The sequence below is a fragment of the Daldinia decipiens genome (assembly GCF_022478715.1).
Source record: "Daldinia decipiens strain CBS 113046 unplaced genomic scaffold F4813scaffold_31, whole genome shotgun sequence".
NCBI classification, from domain to species: Eukaryota; Fungi; Ascomycota; class Sordariomycetes; order Xylariales; family Hypoxylaceae; genus Daldinia; species Daldinia decipiens.
The window spans coordinates 92785-112639 of record NW_026054574.1 but is presented as its reverse complement, the minus strand read 5'-3'; the positions used below and the strand labels follow the sequence as shown (position 1 = coordinate 112639).

General features: G+C 49.1%; 9 protein-coding genes across 9 annotated transcripts; 4 read left to right on the top strand and 5 right to left on the bottom strand.

The window, feature by feature from the left end:
• Window positions 1–575: 575 nt before the first annotated feature.
• Window positions 576–1934, top strand: F4813DRAFT_183714 (uncharacterized protein). Its single transcript, XM_049239345.1, has 5 exons — window positions 576–718; window positions 789–1098; window positions 1160–1278; window positions 1342–1519; window positions 1580–1934. The coding sequence occupies exons 2-5, from the start codon at window positions 801–803 to the stop codon at window positions 1651–1653; spliced, it is 669 nt and encodes a 222-aa protein (XP_049097140.1). The 5' UTR covers window positions 576–718; window positions 789–800; the 3' UTR covers window positions 1654–1934.
• A 1187-nt stretch (window positions 1935–3121) lies between these two features.
• Window positions 3122–4568, top strand: F4813DRAFT_183568 (uncharacterized protein). The gene has a single exon (XM_049239343.1). The coding sequence runs from the start codon at window positions 3480–3482 to the stop codon at window positions 4347–4349; it is 870 nt and encodes a 289-aa protein (XP_049097139.1). The 5' UTR covers window positions 3122–3479; the 3' UTR covers window positions 4350–4568.
• A 1315-nt stretch (window positions 4569–5883) lies between these two features.
• On the top strand, window positions 5884–7176 carry F4813DRAFT_382147 (uncharacterized protein; the record flags this gene model as incomplete). Its single annotated transcript, XM_049245762.1, has 2 exons — window positions 5884–6301; window positions 6365–7176. 2 exons carry the CDS (start codon window positions 5884–5886, stop codon window positions 7174–7176), a joined length of 1230 nt encoding a protein of 409 aa, XP_049097138.1.
• Window positions 7177–7392: 216 nt separating this feature from the next.
• Window positions 7393–8142, bottom strand: F4813DRAFT_183529 (DNA directed RNA polymerase). The gene is made up of 2 exons (XM_049239342.1): window positions 7721–8142; window positions 7393–7633 (listed from the first exon to the last, which is right to left on the bottom strand). The coding sequence occupies exons 1-2, from the start codon at window positions 7942–7944 to the stop codon at window positions 7609–7611; spliced, it is 249 nt and encodes an 82-aa protein (XP_049097137.1). The 5' UTR covers window positions 7945–8142; the 3' UTR covers window positions 7393–7608.
• A 120-nt stretch (window positions 8143–8262) lies between these two features.
• On the top strand, window positions 8263–9630 carry F4813DRAFT_367979 (HIT-like protein). Its single transcript, XM_049244242.1, has 2 exons — window positions 8263–9091; window positions 9221–9630. The coding sequence occupies exon 1, from the start codon at window positions 8492–8494 to the stop codon at window positions 9089–9091; it is 600 nt and encodes a 199-aa protein (XP_049097136.1). The 5' UTR covers window positions 8263–8491; the 3' UTR covers window positions 9221–9630.
• F4813DRAFT_382146 (Aldo/keto reductase) lies at window positions 9241–10248 on the bottom strand (the record flags this gene model as incomplete). Its single annotated transcript, XM_049245761.1, has 3 exons — window positions 9241–9630; window positions 9683–10166; window positions 10226–10248. The coding sequence occupies 3 exons, from the start codon at window positions 10246–10248 to the stop codon at window positions 9241–9243; spliced, it is 897 nt and encodes a 298-aa protein (XP_049097135.1).
• A 736-nt stretch (window positions 10249–10984) lies between these two features.
• F4813DRAFT_367974 (uncharacterized protein) lies at window positions 10985–13130 on the bottom strand. Its single transcript, XM_049244241.1, has 5 exons — window positions 12368–13130; window positions 12193–12249; window positions 12076–12122; window positions 11811–12009; window positions 10985–11661 (listed from the first exon to the last, which is right to left on the bottom strand). The coding sequence occupies exons 1-5, from the start codon at window positions 12593–12595 to the stop codon at window positions 11329–11331; spliced, it is 864 nt and encodes a 287-aa protein (XP_049097134.1). The 5' UTR covers window positions 12596–13130; the 3' UTR covers window positions 10985–11328.
• Window positions 13131–13521: 391 nt separating this feature from the next.
• F4813DRAFT_183523 (uncharacterized protein) lies at window positions 13522–14279 on the bottom strand. The gene is made up of 3 exons (XM_049239341.1): window positions 14052–14279; window positions 13963–13994; window positions 13522–13846 (listed from the first exon to the last, which is right to left on the bottom strand). Exons 1-3 carry the CDS (start codon window positions 14153–14155, stop codon window positions 13611–13613), a joined length of 372 nt encoding a protein of 123 aa, XP_049097133.1. The 5' UTR covers window positions 14156–14279; the 3' UTR covers window positions 13522–13610.
• Window positions 14280–16068: 1789 nt separating this feature from the next.
• On the bottom strand, window positions 16069–19731 carry F4813DRAFT_367971 (Coatomer, beta subunit). Its single transcript, XM_049244240.1, has 4 exons — window positions 19073–19731; window positions 18590–19010; window positions 16537–18538; window positions 16069–16478 (listed from the first exon to the last, which is right to left on the bottom strand). The coding sequence occupies exons 1-4, from the start codon at window positions 19375–19377 to the stop codon at window positions 16327–16329; spliced, it is 2880 nt and encodes a 959-aa protein (XP_049097132.1). The 5' UTR covers window positions 19378–19731; the 3' UTR covers window positions 16069–16326.
• Between the last annotated feature and the right edge of the window lie 124 nt (window positions 19732–19855).

The following is a 19855-nucleotide window of genomic DNA, read 5'->3' as shown; positions in this document are numbered from 1 at the left end:
ATTCTTCCCCCCAGCTATCAATCTAGACTTCATCTCCTACCTTATCTCTTTCGCCCATTCCCATTCATCCTCAATCGTTTACCTCTTCGTATGCATTCTCCTTTTGAGCCTCGATGCTAAGTATTCTATTGATAACACCTCTTTGTTCTGGGTCGAGGATACAGGACTGTTCTGTACTATTCGATCATCGTTTCGATCAACATTACCTACTAACACCTCTGAGCCTACATAAGTATTCATATTCTCATCTCCACCATGTCAGAAGCGACAGACAGAACACCGCTGCTCTCACATCCGGTGCAGTCTTCGTGCCATCCAGACCAGCCTCCGTGTCATCCAGGCCAACCCAGTCATCCTAGCCAGCCAAGTCACCCAGGACAGCCGGGCCATCCCAGCTATCCTAGCCAGTCTAGCTACCCAGGCCAATCGGATAGTCATGTAAATTACACTCCTTAATTCCTCTCACTACTATCTAAGAAGAGGTTCTAATCTTTAGCAGTGTATCTACCTTCGGGCGTGCCATTCGTCTTGTCAACTCATCAGTCAGAAGTTCCTCATATTTCTCCGTTTCGTTATCACCGCCTACCTCTCACTCGTGTTCGGAGTATCGCTCAAGTATAAGCTCGAGACCGAAGACGAGCATACTTGTTGGCGCATCCTATTCCAGTTCTCGACTGTCTCCTTCTGTATGCAATAGGCATGGCATCTGCAGGTGACGGTCAGTTTTGCCAATGTCTTGAGATACCAGTCCTCCAATTTACAACTATGCTAATACGTGTGGCAATTAGATCTGGACCGCTATGCATCTCATTTCCCCGAAGGCAATTGAGATAGACTCCAACGAATGTGATGGGCACAAGTTCAAGGCTTACTGTCTCCGTTTCCTATCACCGCCGAATAAAGCTACCTGTCCCGTCCGCCGGTACTGGTTTAGCTTATACTATACGATTGCTCACGTCTTCCCCATCATGAATACGCTGATCTATTGGGGCTGTCTCGTTCCCTCTGGGCATGGCGGTTTCAAAGCGCCAACGCTACCGTATCACCCCCAGAATCCGCCATATAACAACGATACCGAGACAATCAGGCACCATCCAGGTATGCCGAATAACGACTATCTTCCCTGCTGATTGATATAAGTGCTAATGACGACAACAAGACAAGGGACTCTTTGACCAAGCCCCGATCAACATATTCAGTATCATCAACGTCTGGACTATCACAACGGTTATCGCATTGGTTGAAATCTGCTTCCTCAATAGCATTCGCCGACAAACCGTGAGTGTTATGTTTGGCATTTTCATCATCGTAGCATATTACTAACTGAAAATCAATAAATAGCCTATTATATGTCACGCGATCGGAGTTACGTTCTGTAGCGGTGCGTATCTCGCCTGGTCAGGGTTCGGCAAACTAGTCACAGGACACTCGGGGCTTTTCTTCCTAGACCCTGAGATCATAGAAGTGCCGGAAGCCATCATCGCGGCGTGTATCGCTTTTGTCGCGATATCTCCAGGAAGTAAGAACACTAAAATATGACAATTTCAACGAAGAAATACTAATAGCAGTTCAATGGCAGTTTTCACGTACATGTACGGATTAATCGCCATGCGCGAGACAATCACGGCGGTGCGTCACGATTCGTCTTGCTAAGCAAGACGCTCTTCTCTTTTGGGTTAAGGATATGCTCCGACTGCATAGTTCACCAGAATTAGACGAGATTGGTATTATTTTGCATAAGTAAGATACTCGTGTCAAGTATGAGTATTATAGATGGCTATCAGGACCAGAGATTAGGCGCCCTCTTGGCTTACTGGATGTCAACCTAAAGGAAGTAGTAGATTAACCATACATACCTAGCATGACCTATGAACCGCGTTTAAAGAAGACAGAGTTTGATTGTGAGAATGGAGTTCGAATATACCTAAGGTACCTGCCCAAAGATGTGAATAGGAACCGGATAGGTTGACGATGGCCATCGAAGTGCTGCCCGAAAATATTGTATATTTACATATTACATATTATACTTAGATGCATGCATGATACGTTATTACGATATTGACGTACATATCTATGCCAAGAATCCCTGTCGTGTCCTACCCAACCTTTCGGACCACTATGCTAACCCCACGCCGCCCACGCCGCCCACGCCGCCCACGCTAAACGAAACATTTCAACTCGTTCCTGTCTGCTTTACACGTTTTCGATCTTAAGCGAGAAGCATCGTGGGTAAACGATTATTCGCCCGAGGCACGAAGAGAAGCGCGCCAACTATTAAGCTTCGAGGCAGTGTGCTGCAGTGAACTGCGATGAACTGCAATATGATAAGTTGGCGTCTCGCCGTCTATCTCATTCGACCGAACAAAGCCGCGAGGATTTGGTGAGATCATCGCTGAGAATCTATTTGCCCGCGCTATGAATACAATATCAAGATACAGCCATTCTATTATCATAGGATCACTTCCATCCGTATGATCTTTATACTTGATAGGTACTAAGACAAATTATCGGAGATATTCCTATCATCACCATGCCTCACATTGAACCCTCGCCACGTGCTAACTCGTCCGGTTCTTCTACGACGTACCCCTCCCGAACTGCTGGAGTCATTATCCCGGGCGACCTGGGTCGCACCCACGATGAGGCGGGAACGCGGAGACCTAGGCAGAACAGGGGATGGTGACTTGTCATGCTGCATCTACATGTTTATTGCCTGGCGAACCAAGTCTCCGGGGAAGTACCACAGCTGACCAAGATTCGCAAGTTGACCAGCAATCTATCCACTGAACGTATCAATGTCATATTATCTGCAGCAGGGCGCCATAAACGCAAATCGGGGCGGAGATATGAGGTCTAACCTAACGAATCAACATGCAGGTCAGGGGTCAAGGGTCTTTCCTTGCCGCGCTGTCATGGATTGGCAATTGGTGGGTGGGATGGCGGCTTGGGGGAACAGGTTTACCACAGCACAGCACAGCACAGCACAGGAGAAGACTGAATTAAGACTGAATTGAACAAGTCCCCTCCCCTCCCTGTAATCCGTACTCCGTAATGGAGGGTATGCGGCTAAAATATAGAATAGAAATATAAATATCACCAACACCCCCCTCCCATTTCTGCCCTCCTTTCTCCTTTTGTTCTCCCTCCCCCCCACCACAACCATCAGGGTCGCAAAGCTACCTCGAGGATATCTCCAGATACATTCGTTCACTTTTTCGAATTGACTCTGGGATAGACTGCCTGGACTCCTGTAAATCCTTTTCTTTTTTTGTGCGTCAAACTCTCACCAACTCCTTCACTCTCTACGTCCACGGAAACCCGAAATTACTCTACACTCTTTTCGTCACTCTCTAGCCAATCTATACTCAGAAGAGGGAATTTTTCGATAAATTTCCCTCATCTATCATCCCGAACCAAACTCCAACAACAAAACGACGCTGTCTCGATTTCTTTCGCCTATCCGAAAAACCGCCGCCGCAATGTTCAAACGCTCGTTCCGGTCCGGGGACCGAGTCGATAAGTCGGCGAGGCTGAAGAAGTCTAACAACAGCAACAATAACAACAACAATACCACCACCACCACCAACAAGGTTCGGGATCCTCAGAAACTAGCGAAACTGCAGCGGTCCATCGATGAGATCCTCCCCGCCAAGAGGACCCTCAACTCTCCTATCGTCACGTTAACGATCGGGAGAGAAGCAAGACTGTTCGCGGCCCACGAGGAGGTCCTAGCCCAGTCGCCCTTTTTCGAACGGGCGTGCCGGGACCAGTACCTCGAGGCGCAGAGCAAGAGGATTTCACTTCCGGACGAAGAACCCGAGATCTTCTCGGCCGTACTCGAGTACCTCTACAAGGGTGACTACTACCCACGCTTAGTACATAACAAGCACCGAAACTCTTGGGAGCTCGAGGATGCCGTGGGATCACCCGACCCTTCAGAAAACAACCGAGCTGGCCGCGGAGCCGTCGAGGCCACAATGCACGTCGCCAGCGTGGGACAATATCTCTTGCGGGATACCGTCGTGTACTGCGCCGCCGATAGGTACGGACTCGAAGAGCTCAAGCGCCTAGCTCTTCGGAAGCAAGGCCTACAGAGCGGCATCGACGTCGGAACGATCCTTAGATCGGCGCAGTACGCCTACGACAACACGCCGGACACGGACTCGCGACTACGCGCTCACTATCTCGCCCTAATTATCCGATGTCGTAAGACATTTAAGAGGAGCGGAACCATGCAGACGGAGATGGAACGGGGCGGCAAACTTTTCTTTGACCTATTCGTGGCCATGTGCAACCATCTCGACGACGTCGTGGAGATGAGCAACGCTCGGACGCCTAAGACGATCTAACGAGCTCTCGCATTTGCACCAACAATATATATCCACTAAACATCGGGTCACTTGGGGGAATACGGCGTTGGAATGTGTCTTGAATTTGGCGAGGAACGAACGGTCACGGAGTTGAATGATTCTGCTTTTCCTTGTCACCGATTTCTTCCCTCAGCTCAGTCTCTCCCAGATATTATCATCATCAGATTGGAACACCATTTGGGAGAACACCTACAACTCCACTTCTCATCGAGGTTGGCCGACCATTTTGATGAAGTTTTTTTTTATATCAGGGAGAGGTAAGGGGGTATGAACGTACACGGTTTGCTCATGTTATCACCCATTGTGACTTTTCTATTTCTGATGACCCAAAGGAACACACTTTCCCAACTCAACTCAATATTCACAAAATACTCCCATGGTCATTATCGGTCTTTAAACTAGGCGTTATGGATTACTTTCAGTCGACTTGTCTTAGCTTCTTTGCCGAGCAAAAGGTCAAAAAAAGAAAGAAACAATGCACAACGGTTTAGAGGCCAGGAAAGAGGAAAGGTTTGCGGCAACACACTTTGCGGATTTGTCTTTTTACGACGTTGCTTTTTTTTATTTCCACAGCGAGTACACGCGAACACGGCGCCATGATATTATCACGACTCTACCAGATTGTCAAATTTTTGGGAATAAAACTCGCAAAGGTCAGCCGAGAGGACAACTTAGAAAACGCACCACAGGTTGGCGCGCCTCTTCGCCGCCGTCCATCTTCTATGTCTTCAAGCAAGCAGAGAGGGGGAAAGAAAAAAAAATGAAACACAATACGCACATACACACAGTCGCCCATATAGTATCCTCCATCTCCCGGAGAGAGAAATATGGGCGTGGCAAGGTTACGGAAAGAATGCTGCTGAAGCTGCAATGGTTCCGCTAGCGCTTTGACGAAGCTGCTGGCATGACGAAATGACAAGATCTATCTAGTCTTGACGACTAGCCCAGGTAAAAAAAAAACAAAAACAAATGCCCCTATCCCTAGCGGATAGTTATCACAGCTCAAGCCCTCAATAGGGCGAGAAAATGAGAGATTCGGCCACCTCAAATATGTCTTGTCTTGCTTTGTGATGTTTTGTTCTAACTAAGTAGACGAATATTTGTGAGGTGATATGAAGTACCTAGACTCGAGATGAAGACTTGTTCAGTCTTATTTCAAAATGACCCTTAAGGTAAGATACTATTTGTTTAGAAACTAATATAAGCATAGCCTAAGTGATCATGTTATAGACTGCCATTGAGTTGACTATTGTAGATGTAAGTCTCAGTCTTTTATATGCACATAACGATATGTGAATAATCAATAAAACCAGAAGCTTAGGTTAGATCTATCGATAAGCCAAGAACCTTAAAGCTAGGTTAGAGCTATCTGCCCCGCCACCCCGCAATCTTTAACTTAATTCAAGCCGAAAGGACGTAACTTAATACTTCCAGGTGATCATTTCACTAATCTCAACATTTCTATCTCTCATCCTGTCAAGGTCATCTATAAGCTAAAGTATCCATGACAAGAATGGCCTCCTCTTCCACGTCCGGGTCTACCTCAGCCTCTGCCGCGCCCTCGACGGCAACAGCAAACTCCTCGGAACCTGTCGCCATCGTGTGCGTGGGTATGGCTGGATCTGGAAAGACAACCTTTATGCAACGCATCAATGCACACCTACACGGCCAGAGAGAGCCGCCCTATGTAATTAACCTCGATCCCGCTGTGCTTAATGTTCCTTTCGAGAGCAATATCGATATTCGCGACTCGGTGAATTACAAGGAAGTCATGAAACAGTATAACCTAGGCCCTAACGGCGGCATCTTGACCTCCCTAAACCTATTCTCGACGAAGGTCGACCAGATCTTGAAGTTGCTTGAGAAGCGAACTAGTTTAGAACCAGAAACCCCAAACAAGAAGCCTATTAAGAATATTCTTGTTGATACACGTATGTCTTTGCTCTTAAGGATTTGTTAACAGTAAAATCGCTGACTGATATGTCTTATTACAGCCGGTCAAATTGAAGTCTTCGTCTGGTCTGCCTCAGGCCAAATCCTCCTCGAGTCCCTCGCTTCCACCTTCCCGACTGTCATCGCGTACATCATCGATACCCCTCGAACCGCTTCGACTAGCACCTTCATGAGCAACATGCTATACGCCTGCTCGATCCTATACAAAACCAAGCTACCGATGATCTTGGTGTTCAACAAGACGGACGTCAAGGACGCAGACTTTGCTAAGGAGTGGATGACGGATTACGACGCTTTTCAGGCTGCACTGTCAAACGACGAGGCTTCCAACGCGTTTGGTGGCGTCGAGGGCGAGGGCGCAGGTAGTGGTTACATGAGTAGCCTATTAAACTCGATGAGTATGATGCTCGAGGAGTTCTATACCCACCTAAGCGTCGTAGGAGTTTCATCCATGACGGGAGCCGGCGTCGACGACTTCTTCGCCGCCGTACGGGAGAAGGCGGATGAATTCAAGAGGGACTACCGCCCCGAACTCGAACGCAAGCGCCAGGAACGCGAGGACCAAAGACAGAAGGTCCGCGAGAAGGAGTTAGACAAGATGATGAAGGGCATGTCTATGGGTGCGAATAATACCAGGGATACCGCCGTGAAGCCACCTAAAGCGGATGAGGACGAGGATATGCAGGATGATAGCGACGAGAAGGACGCAGATGATTACGATGACGACGTGGACGATGAGATGGACCGCGAGGGTTTACAGGCCAGGTATGAGGCTGCGACGGGGTCAAATGCGGATTCGGTCATGGACGATGCCAGCTTTGCCAAGTACCTACATACGCAGAGAAGAGGGTAGAAATGGGGATTGGGTTATCTTACTATTATTCACTATACATGATAGGGTACAAAGGTTTTAGTTTTAGGGTCTAGGGAGTTACGATCGCATGAGGGCATAGACGGGCGCGCAATGATACCAAATTTCTTATTTTCTCGATTCCCGAGACTTGAATATCTTTGCTCCCTTGGTAAACAAACACCCAAACTCCAGGTTACATGCTATGCGGACTGTAGCGATGCAGACAGCTTCTTGATATCCCATCGAACCCCTAAGAACGATGTCTGCCCTGCTTCCGTATGTAACTCACGACGTAGCATCTCCGCCGCGTAAGGAAACCGTTTCTGGGTTGTGCGACTAGCCAAACATGACGCCAAACCATCAGAGTTCACTATTAAGGATCAGGAGCGTATCTATCATCTCGTTCTATTCCGTTGCACCCCGCGTAGCCCGTTACCGCGCCTCGAACTGCACCATTCTGTTGCCGTCACATTAGCATTACCGCCCATCACCCCCCAACGAGATCAGATCACGATAGCCAAAAAAGGGAAAGAGATAAAGTTACCTCTTGGTTCGCTCCTTATACAACACGCGGCACCCGCACTCCTTGCAGCGAATGGGGTCGTTGCGCTTCAGCGGGAACTTGGTCCCGCAGTCGCCGCAGATGTAGTGCATGGTCGCGCCGCCGCCGTCCATGTCGAACGCGCTGCTTCGCGTGCCCGCGGCCGCACCGCCGGTAGCCGCGCCGCCGGCGGAGGAGGGGATCTGGTAGGCTTCGCGGGAGCTCATTTCGGTTTTTTCTTGTTTTGGGGGGGGGTTCTTGAGTTTGGTTGAAGTTGTTTTAGGTACGGGCGAATAGAGTGGGTGGTCTTTGGCGGTGGTAGAGTCAACTGAGAAAAAAGGCGGTCGGGGAGTAAAGAACGGCAGAATTGGACAGGGACAGGGACAAGGTACAATGACAAAGTCATAAATGCAAAAAAAAACAAAGGACGGCTATTTGTGGGGCTTGGTGCTACACGGAACCTGTACCGCGGCAATGCTGGTGCCGGTGTTGGAGCTAGGTAATACAATGCAAATCTCCCAAATCTCCCAAATCTCCCAATTTGAGATACGCCAAGTCTCACGCCGAGGCATCAACTCTCTTCACTTATTCTTAAAACCCACACGGCATACCACTTTATACTTTATATTACTTGTTGACATTCGTACGTTCTGTTCTTCTTAATCTACGTAGAATAATTCCCAAACACGGCGTCTTTAATGCCATCGATATATTAAAATTTACCCAACTCATCTCAACCTTTACCGCGAACCCAAACCAAAACTTCGTCGTACCATGGCAGAAGAACCCAAAATAATCCCACCATTCGATCCCGGCACCGCCCCCTCCGCTACCGATCCCTGCCCATTCTGCTCCATATCCTCCACCTATTCCCCCTTCCCTCCCGATCAACCTCCCCCAACGGACTCCCCCTCTATCGATCCCTTCCAACTCGCGCCCCCGGCCTTCGTCGTGCTTTCAACGCCTACGCTCGTCGCTTTCCTCGATATATTACCCCTGTCCAGGGGCCATCTCCTACTATGCCCTCGCGCCCACCGCTCCAAGTTAACCGATGTCACGTCTCACGAAGCCGCCGAGCTAGGCGTTCACCTGCGCGTACTATCCGCGGCCCTCGTGAGCGCCACGGGGGTCAAGGACTGGAACGTCGTCCAGAATAACGGTGCGGCGGCCGCGCAGGTTGTTAATCATGTGCACTACCATCTCATCCCACGACCAGAGATACGCGCCAGTGGGAGGTTTAGGGAAAGCTTTACAATGTTTGGCCGCGGAGTGCGCGAGGAGTTGGACGACGACGAAGCGGTAGCGTTGGCGGAACAAGTGAGAAGGAGCATAGCTTTTGTACTAGAGGAGGAGGCTAGGAAGGGGAAGCTATGAGTACGGCTACGACCCTATTACGTTCAACCTACGACCAAATCGCATTAAGACGATAGTGTTGCGATTTTACTTATTCAAGATCTATCTGTCTAAATGCGCCAGGCTTCTAACCCGAGTCGTCTCTATCAGGAACTTCAAATTTCAAACCGCTACTCGTCGTCGCCGAAGAAGACCTTAACCGGCAACCAGTCGTCTCCGCAGACCTTGAAGCGGTCCGGCAGGTTGTTAAGCTTCTTAATTTCTTCGTCGGTCAACTCCCACCCGTCGAGGGCAAAATTTCCCTCGATCCGCTCTGGAGTGACTGACTTAGGAATAACGTCCCAGCCGTTTTGGATTCCCCATTGCAGAAGAACCTGCTGCGGCGTCTTGTTCTTGCTCTGAGCGATGGACAGTAGTGTTTTGTCCTTATATAGGGGCGAGTTGGTGCTGCCTAGGCACGAATAACCTGTGACGTGGATACCCCTCTCCTTGCAGTAGGCGACCAGCTTCGGCGAGGGGTTATTGGGATGGAGCTCGATCTGGTTAACTGCCGGCTTGGCCTACGAATCATTAGCCACTGACTACTTTTCGTACGGAAGCAGAGGGATTTACTTTGCAAGAGGGGTCGTTCAGCAGCTTCTCGAGGTTGGTAATGCCGAAGTTGGAAACACCAATGTTGCGGACCTTGCCTGTACCGAGCAATTTCTGCAACTCGCGCCAGGTGTCGATGAAGTTCCAGTCGTCGTAGTGCTTTTTGAGGTCGTCGGGACGGGTAGAGCTGGGCCAGTGCATGAGATAAAGGTCAACATAGTCGACACCAAGGTTCTTCAAGGAAGCGTCGATACCCTCGGCGACGCGCTTGTGCCACGGGTTGTCAAGCTTGGTGGTGATCCAGATCTGCTCGCGAGGCACGCCAGAAGCACGGATTCCTTCGCCGACCTCGGATTCGTTACCGTAGGCAAAGGCCGTGTCGATATATCGGTAGCCTACGGAGATGGCGTGCTTTACGGCCTTGGTTGTTTCATTCTTGGGAGATTGCCAAGTTCCCAGACCGATGGCGGGGATCTTGTCGCCCGAAGCGAGGGTGTAGGTCTTGCTAATTTATAATTAGAATATGCTCGCCTCTATCAAAGTCGATAAGTAGCTTATACTCACCTGGTGTGCTTGAGGTCTGCCATTGTCGCGTTGATTCGCGCCTAGGTCGATTAATGTAGAAGATGAGTGTGGAGGAGGATAGCTGGACAGCTACAACTAGCGAAGACGTCTAGTATTTGTATGTGACATAATCCAAGCTACTTTTCCTACATTACATGTAGACAAGAAACGGGGCGTTTTCTAGTTACTTCTAGTTCATACACTTACACGCACATTAAGTTTGTATAAAGAAGGTGGGATATGACGCATGGCAGTCCACATCGCCCCGTAAGAATTCGATATAGATTCTCCTAAAGCCAGTTGTACCTGCTTGACGTACGTCAGTAGGGTATTACATACCTATTTACCCCTCCTACCCCCACCGCTGCTACTACGAAGACGCTATGTAATAGTACCAATAGATATACGCGCGCCAATAGAAACGCCGCGCTTGGCCGTTGGTAGTTGGCATTGTCGAGGCGGGTTCTATTGTCGTAAACTTATAAGATTGTCCTAGAGTTCGGGAATGGTATAGACTTGGTAAATGCTCTTAGCTAACAGGAAATGCAAAGAGTTAAGTTATACCTATCGGCCCATATGTCTTAAGTATAGCTGCGAGAATAGATTCGACGATCTACCTGTTTAGTCCTATACATTAATGACCTCTATAAAAGATACGGGGAATAACTAGAATAACTACTATTATAAAATATCTTCAGGAAATAATTAAACAGTTAATAAACGTAAAGCGAGTATTCATATACGTTAGGGCGGTTGGAACATAAGACTATTGATACTTCATAGCACAAGCGGTCAAGATCTAACTCAGAATAACTACGAGGACTTGTTTACTCAAAGGCCGAAACTCATATTACTATAGACAACTCGCCGTGTTAGACAACACCAAGCCGAGCTTATGGCTAAGACTACCTAGTTATTAACTTCCTAATACCCTATCTAGATCTGCAGCCCGAAGATCCCACCGCCAGACCCCCTCCTCACCGCCTTCCCTTATCAGGCTTACCGCAGCCGTACGCCACCCCCTTCCACACCACAGCACCACAGCACCACAGTACATGCCCAACGCCTATCGAAACATACTACATACATACTCCAACTTGCGCTCAGGGGTCCACGTAGCTACCCGGCTTCGGCGGCCCAGACCTTGTCGACCCGTCGATGCGCTTGATCTTCAGCTCGCTCAGATCGATGCCGTCCATAACGCGCAAGTTGACCGGCGACCAGTCGACGTGATCCCGGGCCCACTGCTGCTGCTCGACGGGCAGCTCCTCGATCTGCGCCGGCGTGTAGTCCTCGATGCGGTTGTGCACCGGCACCCCGCAGGCCCGACAGAACGACTTGCGCCACACGCCGCCTCCAAACGAGTAGTATCCCATCTCCGCAGCTCCTACGATGGAGACTTGCGGCTTGTTGGGGTAGATCCAGCAGTATGCGTTCTGTGGAGAGGCGGGGGTGGTGAGATATTGTATAGGATGAGATTATAGAAATTATAGAGTAGGGCTGGGTTGGCTGGCATGCGTATTATAGAATAGGAAAGCTGTTGGACTAAGGGAAATAGGGGAGAAGGGGAGAAGGGAAAGCATACTCGAGTGCATATGCTGCAGTCGCATTCCATAACAAGTCCCTCGTATGTGCTATCAATCGGCTTTGACTTCAGAGCTAGAGTGACGACTCCGCAGTGGCAACCCCCCGTGTATATCTTGGCGCCCTCGATTTCGGCTGGGGGCTCCTGGCCGTTGAATTTGGGAGGGTTCCACGCCGGGGGCGTTGCCTTGTCGTCGAGACTGGTGATAGGGGAATAGCTAAGCTTCCTACCGTTCAATGGAAGCACCTGTAGGTGATCGACTCACGGTTGCGTGCCTATATCCCACACTTTGATTTTCTGGAGCGCCCGCAGCTGAGGCCGTGTGTTAGAATTTATATCACGTAGTTGACGGGAGGCTTCAAGTAGGCTCGTGTGGACTTACGTTGACATATTTCTTTGTATCAACACGGAATAGAAAAGTACAACAGGTCGAACAGAACTATAACCAGGGATTGTTAGCCAATACTTTGATAGTTGTTATTTGTTCCTATTTAAATTCGCATTTAAATTCGCATTTAAATGCTGCATGCTTGCTCTCTTCAATAGTTATAGCTTACCTGGTGCTTGACGCCTCCGAAGTTGTAGTTCGATAGCGCTGTCGGGTCGCCCTTCACGAACTTGATGTCGTTGTTATTGTTCGGGGCCAGGAAGACGGCGCCCCTCTTGCAGCAGTAACTGCAACTGCACTGGAGGCCATTTTCGATATTCCCTGGGAGGTCAACTTCAAACACATACGCGGTACAATGACAGTTGCCGCGATACTTGGTAAGTTGATTCTCAGCCATCGTGGTGGTGCCTTGCTGCGCTGTGTATCTAGGATACTATCGAGAACGAGTTAATTATATACGCGAATGAGTATGAGTAAGAGCGGAGTCGGCAAGGCCATATGAGGCGATAGGGGTCAGGTATTATAAATTCCGAATTCCCCTTAAGTCCTTATGAATCGAAAAGGGGAATCATGCGATTATGTAGATCCTAAATTATAAATTATACTTTGCTAATATTCCGTAATGAGGAAACGTCATTAACCAGTCTACTTGATTCGTTTAATATCTGTCTAATGTCTTGCTGACCCAGCGGTCAGGGCGCAAGTGGATAGAACCCGGCGATTCCGCTGGAATATAAAATATTCATAACTTCGAACCCCGAGCACGGGCAGCGGAGTGACGATACAACCTTATTGGAATTGCGTATCTTCTAGAAGAGGCATGGAAATCATACTGGGGATATGGTTGGCTGATGGTTGGCTGATATTTGGCACATTACCCACTTACACACCTGGACGGCTTACCATGGTAGAAACAAAGAGAGATCGACTACGCATCCATATCTTGGGAACCTACATTACTATGTATTGATGACAATCACGATGTCTTCTTAGACTTGGACAAGAGGAAACGTATGTAGTAGAGCTCGTAGCTGAATTACTACCAGTCGCAGCCTAGGGTAAGAATGCCAAAGGCGCCAAATCGAGGCGAGCTTCATAGGGATGGGGATAGGGATAGGGATAGGGACAGGAACAAAATAACCCTCTTTTCAACGCACCGTCCTCTCATGCCCAAAGCCCATCTCATGTCATTTCGTGACACCGTAACTCCGCCGTATAACCCTATCGTAACCTGATAACCTGCCTAACCTGCCTAACCTAGACGCCTGCTAATTGTACTCGTAACGCTAGGTATTGTACAATACCTAACTCATAATGATAACACCGACGGAGAAGAGTATTCTCGCATTCTCGCATTCTCGCATTCCCGCATTCCCGAATAGCTACCTACCACAAGACAACACAGCTGTTCTTTAGTTCTTCTGCCGCGTCTCGTATACCGCGACGGCAGCTTCGAGCTCGGTAAGGCTCGTGCGATCCCCGTAGGCATTCTCTACGGCTTGGTTCCGACTGGCCTCTGCCGTGGGTACGGGTATGGGCACGGTTGCTGGAATGGTTTCTGCGCTGCGGAACAGCTGTTCCTGTTGGGCGTGGTGTTCCTGCTGCCACTTGTCGGCCTTGATGGCTTTGTATTTCGCCAAGCCGTATCCTTTGCGCGGGGAAGACGTTAGCTAATCTCGACGGTATGCAGACAGGTTAAGTGCGTTGTAATTATAATTATATGAATATTATCTCCGAGGCTGGGGTGGAATGAGCTATACTAACCAATTCCTACGGCTGCGACCGTCGCGGTGGCACTGCGTTTCTGTGTTAATACGTATCGTATCGACGGCGATAGGAAGAATCAGGCTTACATTTTCCTCTCGATACGCCCAGACTTGTGCAGAGCGGGGAGGTAGCTTGGGTAGACTGGCGTCGTGGCCGAGAAAGGTCGCGGTGCGTTAAAGTTGGCAGGCATTTTGATCTTATATGTAATCTTGTGTATTTGGAAGTGCTATAAGAAAGGTACTGATCGAAGAAGAGGACACAAGCGTTTAGGGGTTTAGGGGTTCAGGGGTTCAGGAATCCAGGTAAATGGGTTTCTCGAGTTGGGTATGATGCTATAACCAGCTATAACTAGCAGACTTATAGGTGAGGGGATAGCTTATAGGTAAGAGTCGAGTGTTAAAGTTCTTGGTCAAAAGCAAGAGAGTAATTCGAGGACAGATGACAGAAGTAGCTATGGAATATATAGGAAAGCTAGCTTGGTCTCTTGGTCTCTTGGTCTCTTGGCAGGCACAGATGGGCTTTACATGGAGATATAAATACTCCTCGGGAGGTGTTTACGATGCAGCCAGGCTTCGGCCAGAAACGGCTTCGACGCCGGCACGCAAATCATGCTTTTCTTTGATTATGCCACCAGTTTCTCGAGGCCACCATGGGAAAATGGGACGGGAATGAGCCGAGATGGGACGATGTGACGCCTGAGACATATGGCTTAGACCCTTAGACCCTTTTTACGCCAGTTTCTCTGTACATAATAGTTGTTGTTTAAGACATAGGGGGGCGAGAGGAAGAGAAAGCGGGGGAGGATCACCGAGGCGCATATGCAATGTCGTGTGATCGTGGGGTCATCACAAGCTTCTCCAAATTGTATGTAAACCATAAGTCTAGGTACATACCTAGGTATAACAGAATATATTGGGTTATGCGGTAGATGGGATAACCTAGACGGATTAGGGGTGCCGGTCTACCGGGACAGCCCGAGGCTTGTTTACATACGAAACTCTTAGTTAGTTAACCTAGTTACTTATGTACTCTTGTTAGTTTCTTGTTACATGGTTGTTCTCCTGAAAAACCCCCGGCCAACTTGATGTTAATATTAAACATTAAACACGCAACCCGCAACCCGCAACCCGCAACCCGGTAGTTGATCATACGCTTGTCTCTTACGAGACGAAACATAGGTACACATACATATTACATACCTACGAACTAAACATAGAATCTTATCTTAGATTAACTAGGTAGATACCGAGATCTCCAAAGACATGCATATTCGAATATCCATCCCTTACCACATTACCATACATTACCACACACACACACACGCACACACACAGTCTACGTATACTAATCCTCCCACATTCATGCCCAACACCAAATCTTACACTCCCACGTCGACATTCCCGTCCTGCAAGTGACGAGATGCGCTCCCAGTCGAGTAAAGCCACCCATGCACGTGCCGAGCTGAGCGATTTGCCGCCTATACATGCCCCAGGCCGTTAGCTTCGCGAATGAAGACCTTCTTCCCAATGCAGATAGTAGAAGCGCGTCTAATAAAATAGCGAATAACGAATAACGAATAACGAATAACGCCTATCCAGCTTACCCACACTTGGCCATGTTCATTTAGCCGTGTTCACTTGGCCGTGTTCACTTGGCCGTGTTGATGAAGGGCTTGTCGTTTGACAAACCACAAGCTGCCGTTTGAAACCACGGTTGAGGTTCCACGCCAGCACGCCAAGCTGCTTAACCCAGGACCCTGTGGCTCTTGTCTTGTGTATGTACATAGTGAATGCGTGAGAAACAGCTAAGGGTTTATAGACTAACTTGTCGATCCCGTGTCGATCTGCTTGGCTGAATTGTTCCCCCCCCTTTTTTATATACACAAATATGGTAGTAAGTTTCGTGGCACCAAGCACCATGCAAACAACAGAGACAGATAACAAGGGCAGCAAGCTACTTGTCTCAATGCGTGGCAAGTGTTTTGAATTAGAATGGGAATAGATTATTTAGGTAGCCAATGAATAGCATCTTACTAGAATGAGAGACTACTCAATCTAAGCATCACATATCACTACAGATTACAAACCACGTATAGCCATATACTTCGTCGTAAGATAATTTGCATTGTCTAAATCATAGCCGAGGTACTCCTGCACCTCGTTTTTTGGTCCGTGCTATCTCGACACGAGTATTCATTCCACTTGCGACATCAATCATCTTGGATATCACTACTCTATCATTTTTAGCCTCCCAAAAGCCCCCCTTCGTCAGCTCATTAACGACTACGACTACGAGTTACCGCTGCGAGACGGGAATTGGACCGCGCTGAAAAATTATATGCTCCTAGATATTCCCCTCCCGTCAAGCAGCCGCTGTACCAATCTTGTTCAAACCCTTAAGGGATCCCAGACTCAGCGCCAGTCCCTGTGACCTGCTTCTTATGCGGACGAAACCTGTGATTGGCCCATCCTCGCCTTCCTTTTCGATACTCAGGTTTGCTAGAGCATCCTCGCCTGCAAATAGTCAGTTGGTATTATATTATTGAATAGCTGGTTAATAGAGAAAACTTACCAAAGACACTCTTGGCGTATAAGTTGGCGCTCAGGAATTGACAGTCGCCCTTCATGCTGGCTTCCGGCGTCAGGCAGTTCATATTCGTACAGGCCATCAGCTGCTCCAAGAATTCGCGGAGGCTCTTGGCCTTGCTGTTGATGTTGACCTTGTTCTCCCACTCGAATTCCGTCCACATGGTGCGGAACTGCGTCTCCGTACATGTGGCCGGCTGGATATAGTCCATAATATCGACGTGTAGATCGTTAAGAATAACAACGTTGGTGTCCGTGCTGTGAGCTCCATCGTATACTACGTTGCCAAAGATAACTCCGGTATCCGTCGATGAAACCTTAATGGTACATTGTACGTTGTGGAAGTCGTGCGGGCCAAGGTTCTGCGTAGTAGGTCGTTCTACAACCTTGAGGTCGCCGAGCGTAGCGAACTCGACCGACAAGTTCTGGAGGGTCTCGGTGGTTTGGTTGACCAAGAGAACATCCAGGACGATGTCGAACTGATGTACTTTGACATACGCCTCGGCGTATACGGGGTCGGAGAACCCAGTAAGCTGAACGACACGGCTTAATTTCGACGAAAGGTCCTCTGATACGGACTCTCCGCCAGTTGCTCTCTCGAGGTCAAGCTCGATCTCGTCGGCACCGTCCGCCACGTTCTTCTTAGACAGCTGTCGAATCTGAACAACGTCGTCGACTTGGACGGCGGTCTTGGCCTTTTCGAAAGCAGCCTTTGCCGCCCGCTTCTTCTCTTCGACCTGCACCATAGCACGGAAAGCTTTCCGCGTATCGTCGAGGAATACCGTTTCTAATTCCTTCCTGTCGGAGAACTCCGCCAACGACCGAACGCAGGACATTATCCTGTCGACGGAATCCTCATCGATGGGAGCCTTGACGAACTGCGACTGGCCAACACGTATGATGGAAATCATGATCAACATAGCTTCGGCCTTGAGAGCATTCGTTCGCGCCTTGTCCGAAGAGATCTCGGAATGACGCATGACCAACTTGGTAAGAGTTGCCGAAAGAACAGCAGCCAAGTAGTAGTCACCCTCGAGTATGAGCTGTCGCAGTGGCGGTTTCTGAGCAGCCTTGACAGCTTCCAGTTTGGCGGCGGCGGCCGAGCCGCTGGTAAGAGCTGTCTCGGTGGCGTATGTACCGTCAGCCAGGACCCTCCTTGAGCCTGAAGGCGCCGTCGACTTCGAGTGGCCATTGACCTGCTCCTTTTCTTTCTCCTCGTCGCCGTCCACGTTGTCTAACAGTCGCTGCTCGGAGGCAAGGATAGGGATCTCTCCTAGACTCGCGCGTATCCTCTTCCACGCATCTCGAATATCGCTCTCTTCCAGAGAATATTCGCCGATGATCCAGATGATTCCGCGGTAGACTTTGCCTGCTCTGACCTCGCTGAGAGTGTCGACCAATCGCGAGACGATTGAGGGCCGCAGCTTAGGGAACTTCTCGACTACCTCCTTGACGAAGCTGATGACGTCGACGGCGGAAGTATTGCTGAAGTCGGCAATGAAGTCCATGAGTAGATCGACTACGCTAGCTGCCACTTCCGAGAATTTGATAGCGCACTGGTGAATGGAATGGATGAGGAGCTGTCGGTATTCGGCGTTCTTCTCGTATTCCTGATCGACAGTCTTGGACAGCTCTTTCTTAAGCAGTAAAATAACCTCTTCGACATTCTTGCTCGATACCATCTCTAGCGCGATGGTAAGGGCTTTTCGTCGGACGTCGATATCGGGACTAGATAGAGCACGTAGGATCTCCATCACCAGATCGTCTAGGACGCCCTCGTTCTTCTGTCGCAGCTGGTCTACTCGGTCGAGAACGATAAGCTTCACATTGTTGTCGGCCTCTTTAATGCTTAGTTCGATAAACTTAGCCGCGGCCGCCTTTACCGCAACGGGGTTGCTAGTCAATGCCGTCAAGGACGAAGCAGCTTCGTAAACGACAGTAGAAGCTCCGGCCTCAAGTAGATCGAAAATAAGCCTCAAATAACGAGCCTGCGATTGTTAGTCGCTAGCCCACCAAATTGGATTCTGGACTGCTTTTACCTTGTGCTGGGAATTCTGAACTGCATCCTTCCGAATGAACTCGAGCTCGACCAACTGTAGTAACTCCTCGGCGTTTGGAATCCCCTCGAAGACGGAGCTTAAGTATACTAAAGCCTTCTCGTGGTCAATGCTAGCCAGGGCAGAAAAGGCGTTGCGCTTGCAGGTGGCATCGCTTTCTCCCTCGAGGAAGGTGGCGATCAGCTCGGAAGCATCTGGGATGAGGGACGGCGAATGTAAGAAGATGGAAGAGATGGCGAAGACGGCATTCTTTCGGACGTAGGCGTGGCGATGCTCGAGGCAAGCCCGAGCCGAGGATAGTAAGGGCTCGATCAGCTCTGGTTCTCGTAGCTTGCAAAGGAATCGCAGCGTATTTCCCCTGATGTACTCGTTCGGATGTTGAAGATCATTTCTAATGCCATTGCTAAGCCCGGAGCTGTCAGCTACCGAGTTTGTGTGCTGTTCACAACTTCTTTCTGTACTCACCAAACAAGAATCATCTCCTGCTTTAGTTTACCGGTGGAGTCGAGCTTGGGGCAGATCTCGTAGTAGAAATACAATAGCTTCTTCAAAGGCTTATACTTGGAAGGCATAACGAATCGGATGATGTGCATAAGGAGCTGAGGCATAGGGTCGCCGTTCAACATGACAGTTAGGATGCGCTTCATAGTATCGACTTTTGTCTCGTCGGTACCCTTCTCCAGCTGCATGCGCAGATCCGACATGGATGGGACATCTGCGGTGTTGTCCTGGTGGACCAAGCTGTAGGCGGTCTCGAGGAAAGTCGTCATGCTGGGCAATTGTTGCGGCTTCCGCCGGCGTGGTAAACTCGGGAATATCTATAAGGACGTATGTAGGTGGATAGACCGACGAGAAGGAGGAGGGCTAGATAAGGCTTTGGTAGATAGTTGAAGTATTATATTGGAGGTCGTGTTCGGGGAATAAGGGTCGAGGGCTCGAGGGCTCGTGTGGATTCGTAAAAACAAGGCCGAAGTAGAATTGAACAATTAGAAGAGCCGTCCCAGCAGTTGAAGAGGTGGTTTAACGAGGTCAATGCGATCATGCATCCCAGAGGAAGTTGGGCTGGGTCGGGAAAGGTGAACGGCGGTGATGCTGTGATGCTGTGATGCTGTGATGCTGTGATGGATTTGATAATAATCCGTCCAGGCTGGCCCCAAAATCCAATGTCCAGCAACTGCACAGAAATCTGTCCCTCCTAAAATGGATCGGGTCTGAAGGAATATGGGGACTTGATTGGTTAGTATCCAA